The 22,750-nt window shown below is 37.6% G+C and overlaps 2 protein-coding genes across 3 annotated transcripts in view; one reads left to right on the top strand and one right to left on the bottom strand.

Annotated features, from left to right (window-relative positions):
• Window positions 1-22,750, bottom strand: part of LOC117985104 (dynein axonemal intermediate chain 7-like) — a 26,491-nt gene extending 3,741 nt beyond the window's left edge. The window contains exons 1-18 of one of the 2 annotated variants that reach the window (XM_034971786.2): window positions 22,649-22,750; window positions 21,899-21,920; window positions 21,399-21,524; window positions 19,145-19,188; window positions 18,772-18,841; window positions 18,046-18,146; window positions 16,553-16,644; window positions 15,871-16,004; window positions 15,266-15,318; window positions 14,746-14,883; window positions 13,777-13,851; window positions 12,696-12,895; window positions 11,710-11,876; window positions 11,065-11,200; window positions 9,974-10,074; window positions 9,613-9,688; window positions 9,121-9,206; window positions 389-545 (exon numbers count right to left, since the gene is read on the bottom strand). In XM_034971786.2, the coding sequence (XP_034827677.1) occupies window positions 389-545; window positions 9,121-9,206; window positions 9,613-9,688; window positions 9,974-10,074; window positions 11,065-11,200; window positions 11,710-11,876; window positions 12,696-12,895; window positions 13,777-13,851; window positions 14,746-14,883; window positions 15,266-15,318; window positions 15,871-16,004; window positions 16,553-16,644; window positions 18,046-18,146; window positions 18,772-18,841; window positions 19,145-19,188; window positions 21,399-21,524; window positions 21,899-21,920; window positions 22,649-22,675 (1,805 nt within the window). In that variant the 5' untranslated portion in view covers window positions 22,676-22,750. Of the gene's footprint in view, window positions 1-388; window positions 546-9,120; window positions 9,207-9,612; window positions 9,689-9,973; window positions 10,075-11,064; window positions 11,201-11,709; window positions 11,877-12,695; window positions 12,896-13,776; window positions 13,852-14,745; window positions 14,884-15,265; window positions 15,319-15,870; window positions 16,005-16,552; window positions 16,645-17,003; window positions 17,051-18,045; window positions 18,147-18,771; window positions 18,842-19,144; window positions 19,189-21,398; window positions 21,525-21,898; window positions 21,921-22,648 lie in introns of those variants that run through there. The other variant, XM_069500991.1, reaches the window with a different exon arrangement.
• LOC117985107 (toll-like receptor 13) lies at window positions 2,024-11,175 on the top strand. Its single transcript, XM_034971788.2, has 9 exons — window positions 2,024-2,322; window positions 2,923-3,080; window positions 3,687-3,829; window positions 4,734-4,905; window positions 5,728-7,080; window positions 7,301-7,434; window positions 7,739-7,866; window positions 8,247-10,068; window positions 11,058-11,175. Exons 1-8 carry the CDS (start codon window positions 2,306-2,308, stop codon window positions 8,458-8,460), a joined length of 2,319 nt encoding a protein of 772 aa, XP_034827679.1. The 5' UTR covers window positions 2,024-2,305; the 3' UTR covers window positions 8,461-10,068; window positions 11,058-11,175.

The raw sequence follows: 22,750 nt of genomic DNA, 5'->3' as shown, positions 1-22,750 counted from the left end.
CCTAACCACTAGGCTATCACAGCTTTTTTCTGTTTCATAGTCAAAGCGTTGTTATCAAAAAATCTTGGCTCTATATGAGACTACGTCTCTTTAGGTTGGTCCACATACCACCACCTATAGACGCCTAATAGCCGAACACCCCCGCTCGCCAAGCTTAGGCACATGCTTAGCATAAAAGTCGGCCCACGCCCGTTCGGTACCCTCATTCCGCACATTGATTTGATTACGTGACTTTTAAGTCCACCAATCACAACAAAACATTCTCCCCTGTCCCCCGCTAACATTTTACGATTTTGTTTCATGCAAAACCTTGTATATATGCGTACTCTAGGAGTAAAATTCTCGTTGGTCCTAATTGTAAAGATTTCGTAGCCGGTTCAGTACTCACTCAATGCAAACCAGGGCGAGTTTCTCGTATTGCATCTCAACTTTCTTCATCTCTGCCTCAATCTCCTCAGGAGTCCGCGTCACTCCGGGCGGGGGAGGGGAGGGCGCGCGGTACTGCACTTGGTATTTCATAGGCTTCAGCTGCTTGGGTAGTTCTACTGGAAGAATTTATCATCATCATCATTATCTGAATCCATCGCCAGCTCACTATTTGTACTGAGGATAGGTCTTCTCTCAAAATGAGTATCACAATAGATGGAAATTTTAAAGTGCGGAAACCTGTCCAGCAAAAATAAAGAAAGAAAGAAAGAAGAAGGCTTAGTCCACAACACTGGCCAAGTGCTGATAGCAGACTCCACATACTTTTGAGAACATTATGGAGAACTCTCACCACCTACAGTACGCGGCCGAAAGTGATGAACATCGGCTTTTAGAATGACATTTCATTTTTGTAGAGCGTTGTCTCTGTCACTCATACCCATATGACACTTTGTCGGTTTCAACGACCGAGACAGTGCTCTACAAATTTGCTGTCTCCTCCTAAAGATCGATTTTCATCACTTTTGGCCGCGTACTGTACTTAAGTTAAGGTAAGCATTACTTAATTGCGGGTTCAGATCAGTGCTATAACAATAATAATATGCATTCATCATCATCATGATCGACCCATCGCAGGCTCTCTACAGAGAACGGGTCTCCTCTCAGAGTGAGAAGAGGTTTGACCATAGTCTACCACGCTGGCCATGTGCGGATTGGTAGACTTCACAAACCTTTGAGAACATTATGGAGAACTTTCAGGCATGCAGGTTTTCTCAAGATGTTTCCCTTCACCGTTAAAGCAAGTGATATTTAATTAATTAAAACGCACATAACTCCGAAAAGTTAGAAGTGCGTACCCGGGATTCCCGACCTCCGCTTTTAAGGCGGACGTTCTAACCACTAGGCTATCACAGCGTAATATGATTTATCATCAGTTAAATACCTAGTTCTATCATTACTTGCAGCGCAATACATTCTTTAGTATAGAAAAATGAATATATGATAGGTAAATATAAATTATTGATAAGATATTATAGGATCATATCCAATCAGCGCGTCATATTACGAGAAAAGGATCGTATCTATGGCATACCAATGTTCGTGGAAGATTACAAAATCTGACAAATTGTAACAAACCCAGTTGAACGATAGGAGAGACTAGAAAGTATGTAGTAGACAAAACAAACTGTCAACATAATATTATATCAATACATTGATCTTTTCATCTACGTTAACGACTAGCTTGGACTTCGTCCACGTGGACTACACAAATTACAAAATCCGATTTTATCCCCTTAGAGGTTAAATTTTCAAAACTCCTTTCTTAGGGGATGTCTACGTCATAATAGCTATGCCAAACTTCAACCCGATCCGTCCAAAAGTTTGAACCGTGCGTTAATAGATCACTCAGTCAATCAGTCAGCCTTTCCTTTTATATAGGTATATAGATTAGAAAAGGTTAGTGAAATTTTACTTTTTCAGGATCTATAATTTTTAAATCTGATCCAGGCATATTACAATTTGTCGTAATTCGCCACTTAGTCTTCAACATGCTTAGGATAAGATAAATAACTATTATCACCAGATAGCATATTATTGTTATTCAATACAATAACGCTAGGTACATTTTAATTTTATTCACAAAAATTTCGTAGAGACATCGTGAATTTTCGTAAAAATCACATTATTACAGTAAGGTGAAATATCTAACAGAATAGTTTTGGGAAATTTTGGCAAAGTGGGGATTTAAAGTGTTACAATTAACTGTAAAATGAAATGATGTAATTGATTAGCTGACAACATGAATTTACGAGTGTTCATGAAAATGTATTCACAAGTGTTGAAGTGATGTGAAATCAATATTGATGGATTTAGTAAAATGATTATCCGAGCTATGTAAGTAATATTATTTACATATTAATCTATATTTTAGGGTTTAGGATACTTAATATAAATTGTTTATATTGTTTTAAAAATATTTTTATTAGTTTGAATTTTGACTTTTTAATAGTTTGTATGTTGTCATTCCGTCGAAAGTTAGGGGTGGAGCCCATCATAAATAATTGAAAGTACCTACTGGGTAGATACTGATTCACGAGAAAGGTTCAGTACTTTAACTAAAAAAGCTTATGCTTACATTTTTTTAACTGTTAACTTAGAAATTGGATGTCACGCGTATAGAAAGAAGAAAGAAAGAAAAGACGTTTATTTACTAAACTGTGCCACACATCACATCTTAAAACTTAGAGCTGGGTATTCCGGCGCTTCTTCCACCTGAGCATAAGCCCAACGCGCTTCAAGCAAAAGAAACGCCGGAACAACCTGTCATGTGTGGCCCGACCCGAAAAAGGGTGCCAGCACAGCATTATGCTATATGCCTTGTTGCACAAGAACATACAGTGCTGATTTTCAGCTGGTATTTATATATACCTACTTTACGAAGAATGTTTTATTAAATATCAGCTCAACAGAGTTAAGTAAAAATTCTATTTACAGACTTTACTGCCATATTCTACTCATTTCTACAGCGGTGGGTGTGGGGAAAACTAGGAAGGATTGGCAGGATGACCCAAGGGCCACAAGATGTCTCACAGGGTACATGACAGACCTGCAATCTTGGGTGGACGAAAATGGCCAGCTCACTCCATACGTCGGTAAGATCTGTATCTCAGATATTATAAGAAACCAGAACAAGTAAAAATGTCAGAAGGTAAAAATGTGAAACGTTAAAAGATTTATCACTCTTTAAAAAAAGAATACTATCCATGTTTATCATGACTATTATTCCCTATACTAGTGCAACGGGTGGGGTTTTAAACTTTTTTCGAAGCTGAATAAAGGGATGATGGATGAAGCGACTCTTCTAGCGAAGTCCATTTAAAAAGTTTAACTCTACCTACTCTCTATTTAAAAAAAAAACTCTACGTGATCAAATCAGAAATGAGGAGATCCGTAGGGGTGGGGCACATAGTTCGTAAAACCGATAGTCGCTGGGGTCCCAAGGTGCTGGAATGGTGACCTCGCACTGGAAGACGCATCGTTGGAAGACCCTCCACTAGGTGGATTGATGACATCAGACGAGTCGCAGGGAGCTGCTGGATTCAGGCGGCGCAAGACCGTGGCGCGTGGAAGTCCCTACTCGAGACCTATGTCTAGCAGTGGACGTGTATCAGTAGATGATAATGATGATTAAGAAAAAAGCTTCCGCGGCTCAGCTAGTTCTAGAAAAGGCCCTAAAAGTTCTAATTATATAATTCCAGATATAAACGAAGCAATCGACATGTCAACCAGAGAGAGTGTAGTGAGGAGTCTGGAGCAAGAGTTGTCCGTGCTGAAGTCTCCAAAGCCACAACACATCAGATACTTGAGTCTGGCCAAGTGCTCTTTGACGCGAGTTCCTTCGGTAAGACATCAGTACAGTACGATTCGAACGTAAATGCGCCCCTGAAGTTTGCGCATGACGTTGCGTACCACACACATTTTGGGTGTCCGAGGTCGCCCGAGGTAGCGGGGAGGGTACGTCTCGCTCCTACAAGTCCTACATTCCCGCCAGTTCCTTGATGCTTCTCTCTCTCGCTATACGTGTCTTGTTTGTTTGTACAGTCGAGTTAAGAAGTTACTTTGTTTAAGCTTGCAGCTGAGGTGTAACCTATCGCCGCACGTTGAGTGATTTAGTTCTCGAGTGTACCATGCGCAAGATTACTAGCTTCACGCAGACGCATTTAAGTTTGAATCGTACTATGCTTAGTATAAGATTTTACGTCTCACCAACGTTGCTTTGCGAATTTGAGGGTCGAAACACAATAACGTCAAAGTAAAATAGACCTAAAGCGCCTTGAATTAAAGTCAAAAATTCAATGCCACTGATTTTAATTTCGAAACGTTTCCGCTTGGAGCGCTGGCTGTAGATAGTAAACAAACTTGAGCTTTGAAACAAGGGTGTTAAGATACAGTTTACTATAACGCGGAATTGTATCAAAGTTAGTCAGACATAAAATCTCTATATAAAATCAAATCATCATCATCAAAAATAAAATCACTACCCATATTATAAAATGCGAAATTGTGTTTCTTTGTTGGTTTGTCTTTCAATCTAATCAATTCTTCATGATAAATTATTCTGACGATTCAAAAGCACTTGCAAAAGTTTTAAGTACCTACTTGAATAAAAATTTATTTTATTTACGAGTTTTTTGCAATAGCATGGAAGACCTGGAGAGCGACATAGGCTACTTTTCATCCCGGAAAAAGTTCCCACCCATGATGATAATGGCAAATACTTAATTGGTTTATTTTGTCTCTTTTAGGTATTCCAATTGAAGGACAACCATGGCCGTAAATTGGCCGATACATTAGAGTTTTTGACCCTCTACGGCAATAATTTTGGAATACTTGACCCATATGTTGAGATATATGATGCTGAACTGAACGCCACTAATGCCCGGGAATTGCCCGTTTCGGACCAATCTCAGAGAAGAAGTAAGTTGTGTTTATACTTGGTTAAGAATTACAGGGTTAATTTAAACCAAATCGAATAACGGAAAATCACAGACAAAATTTTAATAGAAATACAACTTCAATAAAATTGATAATAGTTATTTATGCAACTGTTGTATAAAGAGGGGCATTAAAACACGAAAGTCAACAAGAAACAAGAAACACGAATAGTATGACTTGAGTGTTTTAATACCTTATTATCAACAGTTGCATACAAGACTTTATCTACACACATAATATTATGAATCCTCTATAAAAGATTCTGAAACAGTTAGCTTAATGCCAACATTAAAACACCCAATATCTTAATAACCATTAAAGCATCCAAACGAGTGTTACAAATTATAATTTTGTACTGAATTTCATTATAACACTCCTGTGAAAAAGAGACAGCGCTATACTGCTGGCATAAATCTGTCTCGTTATGCCAGCAGTATAGCGCTGTCTCTTTTTCACAGGAGTGTTATAATGAAATTCAGTACAACATTATAACACTCGTTTGGATGCTTTAATGGTTATTAAGATATAGAGTGTTTTAATGTTGGCAATAAGCTAACTGTTTCAGAATCTTTTATAGAGGATTTAAAGCATGGGTGTAGATAAAGTAAAAAACTTAGCGATGATTTACATAAGACCTAATCTTGAAGATTAGTAAGTTGGACACGAGTCTAATAATATAAATTATACCATGATATTCCAATCCATAAAAATGTGAAGCGACCTATTATATGCGGGTAAGCAACAGGCCATAACATATTCTATTACACACCTCACAAATGGCTAAATTATTTTGTTTATTTTCAGTTTTGACACAATGGTCTTCAGGTTTTCACATGCATCCATTACGCACACTAAAGGAGTTAGATCTTCGAGAGTGCTCAATACAAGTTCTTGGTGATTACACCTTTCAGAGGATGCCTGAACTGAGAAAATTATACTTGAGCGAAAACAGTATACACTTCATCGAAACATATGCTTTCGATTCCATGAAAGGCTTGAAACATTTAGATTTAAGTAGGAATTTTGCTTACGACGAGAATGGCAACCTTGCAGATCTAGTTTTCGAGTCAGATAACGTTTTTAGAGGTTTGAAACTGGAATCTTTAGATTTTTCTTTCACGAGATTGGGACAACGAAATCATGGTATATTTAGACGCGTTGACAAGCATTTTAAAAGATTATCCCTATGTTATTCAGCTATGGGAAGATTAAGAAACGACACGTTTAATGATTCGTCGTTAAAATTACTCGACGTCTCTGGTAACCCTGATGTGATAGGCACACCAGGAATCTTGAGAGGGGCAGAAAAAACCTTAGAAGTGCTGTATGCTGATAATGTTTCTTTGAAAAATATGGAAGGTTTTATGAATTTCACCCATCTGAAAATTTTAAAGTTATCTAATAATGAGATTAATACAGTACCAGCAAATGTGGCTAAAACTCTGACAAATTTGCAAATACTTGATTTAGACAATAATAGAATGATGTCGTGGTCTAGCAGCACCTTTAGTTTAATGCCTAAGCTTAAACTTCTATCACTAAAAAACAATAATATCAATATTATATCAAGAGAAATGTATAATGATATAAAACAACTTTCATTTTTGGGATTATCGGGAAATTTCCTAGTGTGCAATTGTCATGCAAGAGACATGTTCGAAGTGGCTTCAAACAACGAATTACTTTTTAATAGCACATACTTCAAAGGATTCGGAGATGATAATGAACAGCCTAATTTGTCTTTTCATTCTGGATTTAAGGATTTTAATAATGTTATACGTGAAAGGAGGAATATTACAACTTTTTGTGAAGAAAGAGATACTTGTAACGTAGAATTTAATCACAATGTTAGTGGAAACTATTTATTGCTGGACTATGCAGATTATTCAAGTCACTATAGATGTCTTCAGGTATCTGAAGGAAAATCTATAGATCTTTATAGTGTACCAAGTTGCACTGCAAGTAATAAAGGCTTGGGTGGTATAGAAGGACAAATATTAGAGAGTTGGAATAAATATTTTCTGCTGCTGTTACCTACAGTTTTACTGCCATTCTTGTTGTGTGTTTATGTTTTTAGAAAGAACTTCAAATACTTTTTAATAACGATAAGAAATTCGGCAACGTTGAGTTTGATCAATAAAAATGATTCCTCTGACGGTAATAATTTTCTCTTACCAAGTTTTTTAATCAGTGTTATTCAGAAATACTGAGTGTCAGATTAAAAAGATTTGCTTTTCTATTTTAAATAGTTTTACGCTGAAATAATTAGTGTTTTAGACCAGGATTTTAATTGTTTCATTAAATCAGTACCATTGTCTATATTATTGCGTGGCAGTGCCACGCTAATACATTTTTTACAACTAATAATTTTTTTTAGATGGCACAATTTTCCACTATGATGTGTTCGTATCCTATTGCAATGAAGATAGAGCATGGGTTTTGGATAATCTTCTATCTCACGTAGAAAAAGACTGTAATGTCAGCGTATGCCTTCACGAAAGAGATTTTCAGGTGAGCTAAATGATATTTTTTTTGTGAAGTTTAAATTCAATTTTTTTTAAATCTTTGAATCGTTCTTAAAACAATCATCAATACCAAGATTTGGGACATACATAAATATTATGTTATTCCATACCAATTGATTTTGACGCTCAATAAGAATTGCAGAAATAGAATTCAACGGAATCCAACAGTCAGACAATCAGTTCCGAATGTTACATAAGGATAAACACACCCTAGAAATATATTTCAATCTTTTTTGGATGTTTTAATCCGTGATCTATGTTTTAACAAAGAACCTATCACCTCTCTTCAGATTGGTCTTTCAATTTTGGAAAACATAGTATCCTGCATGGATCGGTCTCGGATGATCATGCTGATCATTTCCAAGAGGTTTCTGCTGAGCCAGTGGTGTCAATTCGAGATGCATCTTGCCCAACATAGGTAACTATGCTATATATAGGTTATTATGATATCCAAATTCAAATTTTCTTTGTAGAATTGCTTATTGTCATCATTGGTTAACCTAGAATCGTTTATTTTTGGCTAATTCAAAAGCAATTTTTTGAATTCATTATCTCTCTGATCTTCACTTTGTCGGTACACTGTATAGTTTAAGGCGTGGAATGCCCTTCCGGCGACCGTGTTTCCTGCCAAGTATAACTTGAATACTTTCAAGGCAAGACTGAAAAAGAATCTTCTAGGCAAGCGCGCTCCAATCTAGACCTCATCATTGCTTTATTTCTCAGGCATGATTGTCGTCAAGCGCATGCCTGTCTCTCAGTAAAAATAAAAAGTACTTAACATCAGATACCTCTTTCCAGGTTGCTAGAAACTCGCCGAGAAGATCTCATTCTAGTTCTTCTTGAAGAAATACCAAGACGTCTTCGACCAAACACACTCCACTATTTAATGTTAACTAAAACCTACATCGTATGGCCACAAGAGGAATCAGAACGGAAAATATTTTGGAGAAGGATGAAAAAGAGTCTTGTTACACACAAGTTGAAGAGTACGGAGAATGTGTCTTTAGCTTGAGACTTTGTATGTTAAATACGGCTAACGGCGTAAGATCACAAAAAAAAGAAGAAGGCTTGTTGACAAAAAGTTTTCAAATAAAGATCTCGCTCAAGTGTGGTCTTACACTACTGCATTTATGAAGATTCGCAGATGATTAAAGATCACAATATCGGTACAGTAAAAATATTTCTTTTATGCTAAAACTGTATGAGTAAATCGCCAAAAGCCTTCAAAATTGATACGAAATCGGCACATAATATTGGTACCTATAGCAGTCATCATTTTGGTCGAAATACTGAAAATTAGTAGCTTCGAGATCTGTGGATATTGGAGAAAGCCCATATATTTTAGCAGTAGGATGTTGCTAAGGCTCTTAGTTTTAAGCTTGACAACCTAAAAAAGTTTTGTTGTAAAGGATTCTGTTATTTGGTATTACATTCATATTTTCATTTATACTTTGTTATTTTTTGGAGACAACAATTTTACTGTAATGCGCGTAAGTTAAGGTACCTAATATTGAAACAGTACCTACCTATCGTAATGCACCGTTATTTTCTACATGTTTCATTTTCTTCATTATAAAATAAAGTTAAAAAAAAACAATCCTTTGTTTTGTCCTTTGATTGTTCTTTTCCTCTAGTAAGTACTTTGACGTTTTTGTAAAAAGTTGGCACTTACATGTAGTCAATAATATTCCTTCTCGTATCTTTTTTGGTTGCGGTGGTGTTACTAATAGATCCAAATTAAGCACGCCGCTCGAGATTCTAAAAATATAATATAAACATTATAAACAAACACACACTTAATAAGTAGGTAAAATTTCAAGGGATATACTTACTTTAGATTACCAAGCAACGAAATATTATTCAGGAGTATAACAATTTAAATGGGTTACGTGCATCAAAAGAAGACGCCATTCAATCTCAAACAAACTCCGAGTTTTTTGCTGGTCTTTCGCAGTAAGTGCTTCGGAAGTAGCTAATAGATTTGCTTTACGTTTCGAAATAAAGTTATTCGAATGCAAAACTTCTCCAAAACTCCTTTCCACTAAGATCGTCCAACAAAACTTTTTTGCTTTGATGGTTCAAAGGCGTTAATAATAGCTTTTATCTAAGTCTACAGTTTAGAGGTGTTTGAACAAAAAATGTCTTAAAAACAAGCAGAACTTGCCTGTATTTTCTTAGCTGCAGCTCTCCAGTTCTTGTCCGCGTCAAACATGACTTTAGGTATTTTGCAAAGGCCTTCTCTAGAACATAATGGATACATAATAATATTATAATTAATTGAATTATCGTTTTTTATTTGCATTCATATTATAATGACATGATGCCTTGTCATTCGGGATATTGCAATTTGTAAGAGGTCAAATAATTTTAGTTACAGGTTACATTATTATGAAAATTATATTGAAATTAAATATATAGTTGCAGTGATTTCAAATATATTAAGTGACTAATAGTTATATTATGATTTTAATATCATTAGCTTTTTTTTACACGCGTAATATATTTAAAAGAAACTTATTAGGTACCATTTTCTTCACCAATAAACGTTCTGGGATCTGGCAAAAATGGAGGTTCAGCCAAGTTGAGATTGTCTAGCTCTTCTTTTTCTTTTTCATTTTTTGTGTATCTTTAACAAAAAAGAATAAAGGGCAAAAATTGGTAAAATAATCTGAACTTGACTCTAAATGAGTAGGTATATCTTCTAGTCCAAGCTTGACTCATAATATTGTGACTTAAACAATCTCTTCTAAGGATACCTACTCGTGTGTAGGTAAGTAGGTACCATTTGAAAATGAAAATCAATTTATCAATTTCACGTAGTGTCCTACATGAGCTACTTATGATAATATGTCAAGACTCTACAGTACCTACATGGCACTCATACCTATGTGCAGTGGCGTGTACAGGAGTTCAAGCCAGGGTATGCATTTAGGTATGAACTTATTTTACGGCAGGTAAAAAAAAAAGCATTGATTAAAAAGCATTATATGAAAAATAAGCATTGATTTATTACAATGAGGGTAAGCAGTGCGTTTATGCTTCTATGAGCTGCACGCCACTGCCTATGTGACGTTTTGTCAGTTTCAAGGACGGATACAACGCTCAATGAAACCGTTATCTCTTTCTAAAATTCGATGTGCAATATTTCCTGCCGGATACTGTACCACCGGTTCGGAAAGTTTTGGCTTTGCGGATCCTTGCAAGCTAAGGATGCTCAAAAAAGCAGTAAAAGGCAATTTCTACATGCAATGTGTAGCCGTCAAGTTACCAATAGGGATGATGACTACTAGTCAAATCAGCGACTTTTAACAAAGTCAAAACGCTCGCTTAGTAAGAGAGCTTGTATGAAATTCACAGTTGTGACGTCATACACATTTGACATAATATGACGTACCTTTTTTTTGGTAAATCGATTAAGTATTTAAAATAGTTAACAAAATTAAAACTAATAGCGGACGTGGATTTCACGAATTTTGGAAGATCCTCTACTTATTTATTTAGTAATTCCTAATGAGTAGTTTATTTTCGACATAGTCATTATCCCAATTTGACATTTTATTCCTGTGGTATAGTATTTTGTAAGAATAAATCAAGTTGGTATTGATTGAGAACTTACGGGTTAGCTTTCAAGAAATTTTCAAGTTCTTTGGTCTTTTCTCGTATCTCTTTGTAGAATTTGTTTCTAATTTCATCTTGTTCTTTCTTAATTTTGTACGTCTCGGTATGTTCTTTTACGTTAAAAATGAAGAGATCTAAAATTAAAACGAATTTACTAATTTATGATCCATTTAATTTTCTTCGTCTAAAAATTGACAGTTTCGATATTGTCACGATAAAATTTATTCTTGTAAGATTTTCATTTTTATTTCACACTAGATTTTTCCCGTGACTTCATCTGGATTAAGGTTTTTAAAGTCCCCGTTGCAAATCCTTTCTTATGACTATAGTGACAAAACGCGACGCAAGTAGGTATTTTCAAAAATGCTATCTGTTTCACGCCGCTTTGCTGCCTTCTCTTCGTGAAATATAGAGAGAGTTGCAAGTCCAAGTTGCAGGTATTTGCCTACATTTCGTTCTTGAAATATTGTTTCGTGTGATAACGTTTTCAACCTTAACGCTTAGTTGGAGTGGAAAGGGGAATATTAGTCAATAGTCATGATAAACATTGATAGCTAAAATTGTTTAAAAAAAATGTTTTTGAAAACTACGAATACTCGTAATTCCATATATTATGATGAGTGGTCCTTGTAATTAAATTTACCTTCATATCTATTAGGCATTTCGTGGCTCAAATGATAACTTCGCGAGCTCTCACTAAGCAAATCGATGGTAGAGCGCGCCGCTCGCACGCATACGGATGACCCATCTATGATCTTTGGAAGTTTCACTGCCACTGCCATGGAAGGAAACGATAGTTCTACTGGTTCCCTAAAAGAGAGAAGCAGATTTTTTATCTCTAAATATTTAAAGAGCAGTCATAATGACTGACCGCTTCAAGCTGCGACTGCAAAGTGAACTAAAATTTTCTTTCCATTAATTATTATCCTGAACAGTCATGCAGTCAAGCAGTTGCATCACATACATTACTGACTGCACTTGACTTCTCGAGCTGTCGACTGCTCTGGCGTATTAATTGACCTCCTCCAGTTTCTATATGGAAAATAGGTACATTTGAATTGTCAACTGCTTGAACAATTGACAACGATTGTTTGATTGTTTTATGTACGTCCATTGATCAACTGCTCAAGCTGCTCGTGTATGGCGGCTGACATGGCATGACCATCCTGATAGTCGCAGTAGGTTGATTCCGAAAAACCTGCATCAATCATTATTGCAATCGCAATTGCTGTGATTGATTGAATTAATTATTGTTATGCTATTCTTGTTGCAACCGTACATTGTAAACAATAGTAACTGAGCGTCTAGGGAGGTGATTGCGATCGTGATATTGTAGTTGTCATTCTACCGCAATCGAGCCGCTAATAGATTGTTGCAACAAGAATATCACAAAATCAGCCAATCCCAACAATTGAGATTGTAATGATGATTGATGCAGGTTTTTCGTATTCGACGAGCAGATGACGAAAATGTTGAGGTTGACGGAGAAAATGTTGATGTTGACGGAAAAAAATGAGGAAAAACGTGTGTTCCAAAACTTTGAAAGTAAGGTCGTACCCTATACTTATGTAAGTAGGATACTACGTAAGTAAGTAACCCTACTTATTTTAAGGTGTTGAAATTCCTTACGGCTCAGGCTCAACGGGCTTAGGTTTCCTGGTCGGCAAAGGCACAGCCACCCAGATGTTCAGCTTCAAGCCCTTGAACTCCCTGTGGTATGTGGCCAGCTTGATGGAGTCCCACTTCAGACGGTGTTCCAAGTCTCGGAGTAGCGTGAACGAGGCGCATTGTATGGCGTGGGAGAGTTGCTCGCGCAGTGCAAGACGGACCTATGTCACAATCAATTATACAGGATGTGCAGGTGTGCAGTACTGCGGGAGAGTTGCTCACGCAATGTAAGACGGACCTATGTCACAATCAATTATACAGGCTGTGCAGTTGTGCAGTACTGCGGGAGAGTTGCTCGCGCAATGCAAGACGGACCTATGTCACAATCAATTATACAGGATGTGCAGGTGTGCAGTACTGCGGGAGAGTTGCTCGCGCAATGCAAGACGGGCCTATGTCACAATCAATTAGGATGTGCAGTTGTGCAGTACTGCGGGAGAGTTGCTCGCGCAATGCAAGACGGGCCTATGTCACAATCAATTATACAGGATGTTCAGGTGTGCAGTACTGCGGGAGAGTTGCTCACGCAATGCAAGACGGACCTATGTCACAATCAAGAATACAGGGTGTAACCAGAACGATGGCAAAAACGAAGACAGTTGATGTATCTACTGATGATTGCTGATATAATATGATACCACTATTACTACTAGGTACTGCTAGCTTTACAAATTGCTAGATGATGCCCGCGACTCCGTCCGCGTGAATTTAGGTTTTTTTAAAATCCCGTTTGAACTCTTTGATTTTCCGGGATCAAAAGTAGCCTATGTCCTTCCCCGGGATGTAAGCTATCTGTGTACCAAATTTCATTGAAATTGGTTTAAAACTGTTAGGCCGTGAAAAGCTAGCAGACAGACAGACAGACACACTTTCGCATTTATAATATTAGTTTGGATTATAATTATTCTAAAAAAATTTTTTTTGCTAACGGTATATTTTTATTTCGGCTGACGTCACGCCGATGTTAATGAGACATGGTTCCAGCGCAGTAGCAATTTGCGGGACTTATACCACGTGAAACAGACAAGTTAATTTTAATTACCTCATTGTAGCTCTCAGCTTGCAGAGCGGTGTACTGTCGTGAGTTGGCAACAAATTCTTCCAGCATCTCCAGCATCTAGAAAAAAATTTTAAGTGACCTCATTTTGTTACTGAAAATAAGTTAATCGAGATGACCTAAGGTCGACTTAATCAGTCAATTTTTACACTGTGCAATGATGAACTACTTAAGTTACGGATAAGCCGAGTCCGTGAAAATACGTTACTTTTTTTTTGTATGGTAGCGTATGACACACTTATGTCGTAGATAATCGCTGGTATTCTCACGGATGACGGATAGAACTCGTATGACGGAAGTGCAGTGCGTAATCGCCGTAACGGCGAAGAAAAACATCGCGAGGAAACCTGCATGCTTGAAAGTTCACCATTATGTTCTCAAAGGTGTGTGAAGTCTGCCAATCCACACTTGGCCAGCGCAGCGTGGCGAACTGTGACCTGAACCCTTCTCATTCTGAGAGAAAACCCGTGCTCGGTACCTAGTGATCCAGTGATGATTTGATCATGATGTAGCGTTATGTAAGCGCGGGTTTAGGTCAAGCAGTGCTTTAATTTTTTTTTACTGATCCGAACAATTAATCCAACTTTATACAGGATGTAATTGGAACGCTAGAAAAAACTAAGCGCTATTATTATACTACCTAAACAAAATCCAATACCGATAACCATTTTTGTCATACCAGTTTTAGTATTTTAGTATTTTTCAAACACGCAATACCTACTACGAAGCGGCATTAGCCCGACGGTACCTATCTACGCAACGTTAGTTGATCTCTAACGTCTGGCAGAATATTTGAAATACTTTGCGAACTTTTAAAAACATAGGATTTTTTATATTTTTTTCGCGTTTTTTTGTGGTATCTTATCAGAGTAATCATTAGTACTATCGCCTATCTCTGTTTTTGCTAGCGTTCTAGTTACAGCCTGTATGTTAGTAGAAAGGTCTCTCACGTACAGGTAACGCCTCCAGACACTTCCTGTCCAGCTCCTCATCATCGCACACCCCCGTCTCCCTCCACACGTGTATGTAGGTGTTCATCTGAGTCACCACGCGGGGGTCAGGGAGACCATCACAGCGCAGATATTGTTGCCACTGTGAAAAACCAATACGTCACTATCCATATTATTATAAATGCGAAAGTGTGTTTGTTTGTCGGTTTGTCCTTCAATCACGTCGCATTTGAGAGACAGATCAATTTGTTTTCTTGCATGGGTATAGTTAAATACCTGGAGTGTCACATAGGCTTTATCTTGGAAAATCATATTTATAATGAAGCTAAAGAAGAAGACAAAGGTGAGAGAGAGACTCGAGAGAGGAGTAGCTAAGATATTATGGAGCAAATTATAATGTAGATATCGGGTACGTACGGGTAGAAATAAGTCTAAAATCACACTATGGAATAAGCAAAAAAGGATATTATTGGATCAGACCTAATTCAGATAAAAGAACTATGGTAAAAGAAAATCAGACTTACTTCTGCTTCAAGCTGTTTCTTCCTTGCGAAGTCGAATTTTTGCTTCTCAAATTCTAGAACATCAACATAAAGTGATAATTATAGTGTAGCACACTCCTAAACTGATTTTTGATATGAAGTATAATATTATACAGGCTGTAATTACAACATTAGAACAAACTTAGAGCTATTATTATAATACTGTTTGCCATATAATTGTAGTTTAGTGTTCAAGTATTTCTCAAACCCGCAATGTATAGCATGCAAAACCTTGGGTCAATGCCCTACCTAAAACGTGGCAGCTTTCTACGCAACGTTCATTGACCTCTAGCGTGAGTCAGATGTTTTATTTGCAATACATTGCTAACTTTTAAAAGATAGAGAAGTTTTTTAGTATTTTTTACGCGTTTTTTGTGATATCTTATCAGTAATCATCAGTACTATCACTTGTCTTATTTTTTGTTAGCGTGCTAATAGAAACCTGCATAAATTATTTGATTTTGTACATCTCAATGGAAAGTTCAATGGGGCAATTAATTCTATTTCCATAATATTTCCTTGGAATTTACTCAACCTAGAGTTTATTACGGATTTTTTTTATTTATGCCATGTTGTTTGTTACTTACTGTGAAACAGGTTGCAAGTTTTGGCCAGGATATCTCTTCTGGTCTCCTGTTCAGCGTTATCCTTTGCCATCAGCTCAGCTCTTTCACGTGCCAGGGTTAGTCTTTTCTCTTTCGCTCCTGCTAATTTTGCTTGCCTGTCAAATGAAATAGAAAATAATATATAGTATTTTTACTTATATTTAGAGCGATATCTTCTATTGTTCTTAATATTATAAATTTATTTTCTAATATTATAAATGCGAAAGTATTTCTTTCTGTCAGCCTGTTAGCCTTTCACGGCCCATTTCACAATTTTTGTCAAATTTTGGTATACAATTAGCTTGCATCCCGGGAAAGAATATAGGCTACTTTTTGACCTGGGAAATAAAAAAAAACCCATGGGATTCTTAAAAAACTGAAATACTTGTGTACAATCGCGAGGATCATATTTGGTACAGAGATAGCTTGCATTCTATAGAGATGGGCATAGGCTACTTTTTTCCTGGAAAATCAAAACATTCTCACGGAATTTGCAGGGCTGATACCTGGTAGTGGTTACCGTACTTGCTCGTAGGAGATGCTATGGATAATCCCCAAAAAATTCTAGCCTCACAGGAAGACCGCTACTCAGAGGGTTCACAAGCTCTCAGTCTAGTAGGTATACATTACATGAGATGAAATCTACTTTAAGGTAAAAACTAACTTTTCAGCTTCTTTCTCCGCCCGCCATTCCTCCATTCGCTCCAGAAGCCATGCTTCTCTTTCCTTCTTATTCATCTTTTTCCAATTCTTTGGCTGTTATTTAATTTCAAGCATTTAAGAACAGGTTGAAATTCTTTTTAAAATTTAGGTTAAGTGAGGTAGAGTATTTAGTAATTACAATCAATGATAGTAAGCAGAATATCAACAAACTCAGTGTTTTAGAAACTCTGATTTGAATGAAAAGAAAAATAATTTTAAAGCTATTAATAATAATCTAATATTAGAATCAAAAATTATTAAGAATTCAGATGATAAAATTCATTAATAAGAATTCTAAGGACTAATAAAAATAAATCAATATTTATTTTTAGAATTAATAATTCTCAGGGTTATATTAATAAATTTTATCAAAGTGGCAAAAAACCTGATAAATGTAAATAAAGGAAACAAACTTTTGCTTCGATCATTCAGTTCGACCTATACTCACAGTTGACTAAACACGACTGCACAGATATGAAAAATAAAAACGTGGAAATAATCAATGCAAATGTATCGTAGGCTTCTCGTAAAGTAATATTTTATGTGACATGCACGTATCATTCACGTGTAACCTGTAAAACTTTCGAATATGCGATACAATCTATGCAATGATCGCATGAGTCCTCCCCGTTAGCTGATGTTCTGAATTCTGACGCTATTGGTTGAAATTCAGTTTTAACAAGAGCAATACGAAATGCTTCTCTCTTCATCATCATCATCATCATCATCATCAGCCTGTGGACATCCACTGTTGGACATAGGCCTTCCCTAACGAGCTCCACCACACCCGGTCCTCAGCCTTCCACATCCAGCCATTTCCCGCCAGCCTCTTTATATCGTCGGTCCATCGTGCTGGAGGGCGTCCAACACTACGTTTGCTTAAATGCGGTCTCCACTCAAGGATTTTCCGGCTCCAACGGCTATCGCCTCAACGACAGGCATGCCCTGCCCACTGCTACTTCAGCTTGCTAATAGTTTGGGCTATGTCAGTGACCTTGGTTCTCCTGCGGATCTCTTCATTTCGGATCTTATCCCTCAGGGAAACTCCTAACATAGTCCTCTCCGTAGCTCGCTGAGCGACTATCGACAATAGCTTCTCTCTTGGTAGGATAAAATCCGAAAGTAGAATTTGCCAAAAAACTGATGGACTGGCGCAGTTCTTTATGTCGAAGTAGACTAATAAAATTACGTTTGTCGTGGACCGATGGACGTTGAAGTCAGAAAATCCTCCGTTTAGGTAGAAGGGCGATATTAGGAGAGTATCAATTGGATGAAAAAGGAAATAGGAAATATTTCTTATTCTATAATAAGTCTTCAAGAATAACTTTTACAACGTCATACCTACTTCTTTGAATCTCACACTGCACACTATCTGCTTGGGGGGGGGGGTCGGGCCCGGTATAACATAAACTCACCCTTTTTGGGATTGAGCAGCAAAAAACAAAGCTGACTTACCTTTTCAAAGTCTGGTATCTCTTCTTTTACCTTCTTTTCTTTCTTTCCTTTCTTCTTTTTTACAACCTTAACTTCTTCTTCCTCGACTTTTTTCTCTTCCTCTGTTAAAAATATTTTTATTTTTGCATTTAAACTATCATGATGATCCTTATTCATGGGCCTGTTCACGACCGCCATGCGCGTTGCGCGTTGACACCTGCGCGGTGCGCAGTCTGCTTAGTATCGCTTTGCGTGAACGGACCCATGAGTAAGGATCCCAGACAGTTCTGATACTAGTCGACTCACACATAGTACTTTTTCAGGAACCGAATATTGTCAAAACCATTGAATTGTCAAGGTCATGAGCGGGACATGTGCAACGCTTGGACGACACAGGAGCCACGAAAAAGTTGTTGGATAGCAAATCAGAGGGCGGTAGAGGCTGAGAAAGACCTAGAAGTCGGTGGATAGACTGTGTAGAGAAGGACATGAGGATTTTTGGGGTTCGGATCGGAGCTGGAAGGAAGGATAATGGCACATAGTATATTTATGATTGTGATTATTATTTTTAATATAAGTCCCAAAAATTGCTAATGCACGTGGCCGCCATTTTGACGTCAGCACTAGACTGAAGTTTCGAGCTGATGGTATATTTTTATTTCGGCTGACGTCAAAATGACGTCATTTCGATGTTAATAAGACATGGTTCCAGCGCAATAGCCATTTGCGGGACTTATACCTACTAACCTTGCGGTAGAGACTCTTCAGACCATTGAAATAGTTCACTGCTGGTTTTCCTCACAACTTTTTCTTCAACCTGCGAAATGTGATAAAAATATTAGAAAATCTTGTTGAATCTGTAAACTGTACGTGTACCCCTATTTTAAATGTGAAAGTGTGTTTGTTTGATGGTTTCTTGGTCTGTTGGTTTGTTGGTTTGTTGCGGAGTTCCACCAAAACCGGAATTCCGGAGCTCAAGCCCTATTCACAACACCACGCATCGCATCGCATCGCTGTTTCGCAATCAATCACAATAGTTTCCCTGTATCTTCTATGGTTTTGGATTTCCCCATACTGTTCCAGTTAAAAAAAACCACACTGTATATAGATATTTCCGTACCTCTTCAGCTTTCTTCTTTCCCTTTTTCTTCTTTGCTTTTGGTTCTGAAACATATTAAATACTTTTGCAAAAACATACTAAACGTGTTAAATACTTTTGCTGACAAAAATGGGACTTTTAGTATTTGATACTAATAAGTAGGTACATTAGTACCTACGATACGACGTGTGACTAAATGTAGTCCATTTACGATCGGGTGCTAAAAGGTACGCCGTGCAATAATAGAATTAGGGTGAAATCTAGAGAGTTGCACTTTGACTTTACTCAGACTTAAGACACTGTTAAAATGAGACAGCGTTATATCGCTGGCATAAATCTGTCTCGTTTTAACTCCATCTTAAGTCTGAGCAAAGTCAAAGTGCGCTCTGTAGATTTCAGCCTCGGACTTGCTCAAGTAGCGAGTAAAATTATATTCTTTTAAAGCTCGTGTGATCTAAACCCGCGATAACGCTCTCCGCGACTTAAGTAATCCATTTTTACACCGTGCAATATAATATTATTGCACGACTTCATCACTAACTAACGCCACGCCGTGCAGTAGTATGTATTTAACTAATACATACCTACATTGTTGCGCGATTTAATTAATTTAATTACAAGTTTAGGTCACGGTGTGCTACAAAATACATTAATAATAAGTATAATGTGGTAATAAATTCAATCCTGCTACGTGTATTGCTATTTCCATAATATTAAAATACAAAATTTTATTATAAACGCAAAAATGTATCAATGTGTCTGTTATCTTTTTGAGACTCAACGATGCACTGATTTTGCTGAAATTTGGTCTAGCTATGGAATCCATACTAATATTATCATAAATGCGAAAGAGTGTCTGACAGCCAGTCTGTCTGCAAGCTTTTCACGGCCCAACAGTTTAACCGATTTTGATGAAATTTGGTACAGAGTTAGATTACATCCCGGGGAAGGACATAGGCTATTTTTTATCTCGGAAAATCAAAGTGTTCCCACGGGATTCTTAAAGGCCCATCTGTTAAATCGATTTATCTAAAATTTGCTATTAAGGAGGTTGCTTGCGTCCCGGAAATTGACAGGCAACTTTTTATCCCGGAAAATCAAAGAGCAAAATTTTATTATAAACGCAAAAATTTATCAATGTGTCTGTTATCTTTTTGTGGCTCAACGTTGCACTGATTTTGCTGAAATTTGGCATAGCTAGTATGTATGCATTCCATACTAATATTATAAATGCGAAAGTGTGTCTGACAGTCAGATTTTGATGAAATTTGGTACAGAGTTATCTTACATCCCGGGAAAGGACCTAGGCTATTTTAAAAAATAGGAAATATAATAGAATTTTATAGGAAAAATAACTTATGCAAATGCAAAACAGATTATATATGATTGAGGTGTCTCACCTAGTATTATGTTAAGAAGTATAATTTATAAGCACTTTCGTGTATATTTTTTACTACCCTTAAAAAGCAGAGGGAATACAAGACACACGTACCTATCGTTAGTTTCTATAGTGATAGAGGTTATTGATAAAACAATCATAATGATTTTTGTGACTAAACCCCGTAAAAGTTTTCGCACATTACAGCAAAGCATATTATATAATCATAATAGCTTATGCCCGCGACTTCGTCCGCTTGGACCACACAAATTTCAAACCCCGGTTTTTTGAAAATCCAATCTCTAAAGGGGAACCTTTAGAGATTGGATTTTCAAAAAACCTTTCTTAGCGGATGTCTAAGTCATAATAGCTATCTGCGTGCCAAATTTCAGCCCGATCCGTCCAGTAGTTTGAGCTATGCGTTATAGATGAGTCAGTCAGTCAGTCAGTCAGCTTTTCATTTTATATATATCTTTTATAGTTTCGGATATATACAGGGTGTAATAAGAACGCTAACGAAAACTCAGCGCTATTATTATTCTACCTAAACACAATCCAATCCCAAGAACCATTTGCCTAATACTTGTAGTTCAAGTGATTTAGCATTTTTCAGACCCGCAATCTATAGCGCGCAAAACTCGGGGGTAATGCCCCGCCTACGACGCAGCATCAACCTCACGGCAGCTATCTACGCAACGTTCGTTAGAGATTTTATTTACATTACATTGCGATTTTTTAAGAAATACAGATTTAGAAAAGCATAATATACAGGATGTAATTAGAACGCTAATAACCCCAAGAAACCTATCTACGCAAAGTTCATCAACCTCTAGTCAGTTAGAAAAGCATAGAATGTGAGTTACGATGTTCCTTACCGCGGTGCAGAAAAGAGAGTACCTTCAATAACCGGTGGTAGCGACTCAAAAGAGGCACTCGTGTACGAAGTGTCGGTATACTGCACTTCTTCGGGCTCCGGCTCCAGGTCTGTAGTTGCCACCAGCACCTCTTCTTGTAATACGGCATCTGAAGAGGAAACAGAAAAATTATGAAAGAAGCGAAGCTGTACTCTTTCTCTCTCTCACTAACAACTAACAATACATTGCTACCCATAAATGAGAGTTTAATCAATTACAATGAAGTTATACTGTCTCAGTATACTTCATTATAATAGACAGACAAAACCCATATGAACCAAAATGATCCGCAGACGAACTAATAATAATCAACATAAATTAACGATTTTCTTTTTTAATCGATTATTTTCTATGGCCATTAATTATTGCCTGCCATCGCAAATTTTCGAGCACTGTAAAGAAACTTCACTTCAAAAATTTCCGCTAAAATGCCGTAGTGAAAATTTGTTCGAGGTGATAATGATAAAATTTAAAGGAACGTACCGGGGGGCTCTTCATTTTTTTCCTGAAAAGAAAAACGGGATCGTGAACATTATGAACTAATAAAACAAAATATCTAGTTTGTTCGTAGATGGCAGTAGAATAACTGATTCACCTCGAAATAACCCTAAGGGACATCGCCTTATTATGGCGACTTTTTGTAGCGATGCAGCCGCGAGTATCTTGAACGCGATTCTGAATCGCGCCAGTACCTAGGGACAGAATTGTGGGCAAAGATACACGAGCCCGCGACGCCGCACCGCACCGCACCGGGCTGCACTGCACCACATCGCGCCGCACTGTATAGCACCGCACCACGCCGTGCCACGCCGCACCACGCTGCATCACGCCACACCGCACCGCGCCACGCCACACCGCACCGCACTACGCCACACCGCACCGCGTCACACCACACCGCACCGCGCGACACCGCACCGCACCGTACCGCGCCGCTACGCACCGCAGCACACCGCTACGCACCGCACCGCTACGCAAAGCACCGACACGCACCGCCACGCATCGCAACGCACCACAACACTGGTCACCGCTCCGCAACGTACCGCACCGCACCGCTACGGACCGCAGCACACCTTGCTGCGCCGCACCGCTATGCCCCGCACCGCGCTGCACCGTGACACACCGCTTCGTCCGTCTGTCTGTCTGTCTGAAGGGAAAAATCTGAAAATCTCCTCGGGGTCTATACTCTGTAGTCTGACGCACACTTGGTCTGTTTTTTGTAAATAAAAATCTTACTTTCTTTTTATCTTTCTTTTTAGCCATCTTTCTAAAATGTTATAAGGTAAAAATTCAGAAATATAAAATTTAAAAATAAAATTATGTTAAAAAACTTTGTGT

This window comes from Maniola hyperantus, chromosome 9 (genome assembly GCF_902806685.2).
Source record: "Maniola hyperantus chromosome 9, iAphHyp1.2, whole genome shotgun sequence".
NCBI classification, from domain to species: Eukaryota; Metazoa; Arthropoda; class Insecta; order Lepidoptera; family Nymphalidae; genus Maniola; species Maniola hyperantus.
This window is presented reverse-complemented; position numbering and strand designations above follow the sequence as displayed.

What these genes read in the sequence shown, in the direction of transcription:
- LOC117985107 (XM_034971788.2), top strand. An exon ending in TAAAAATGATTCCTCTGACG is followed by an intron (nt 7,081 to 7,300) that starts GTAATAATTTTC and finishes AATTTTTTTTAG; the next exon opens with ATGGCACAATTTTCCACTAT. An exon ending in TTCACGAAAGAGATTTTCAG is followed by an intron (nt 7,435 to 7,738) that starts GTGAGCTAAATG and finishes ACCTCTCTTCAG; the next exon opens with ATTGGTCTTTCAATTTTGGA.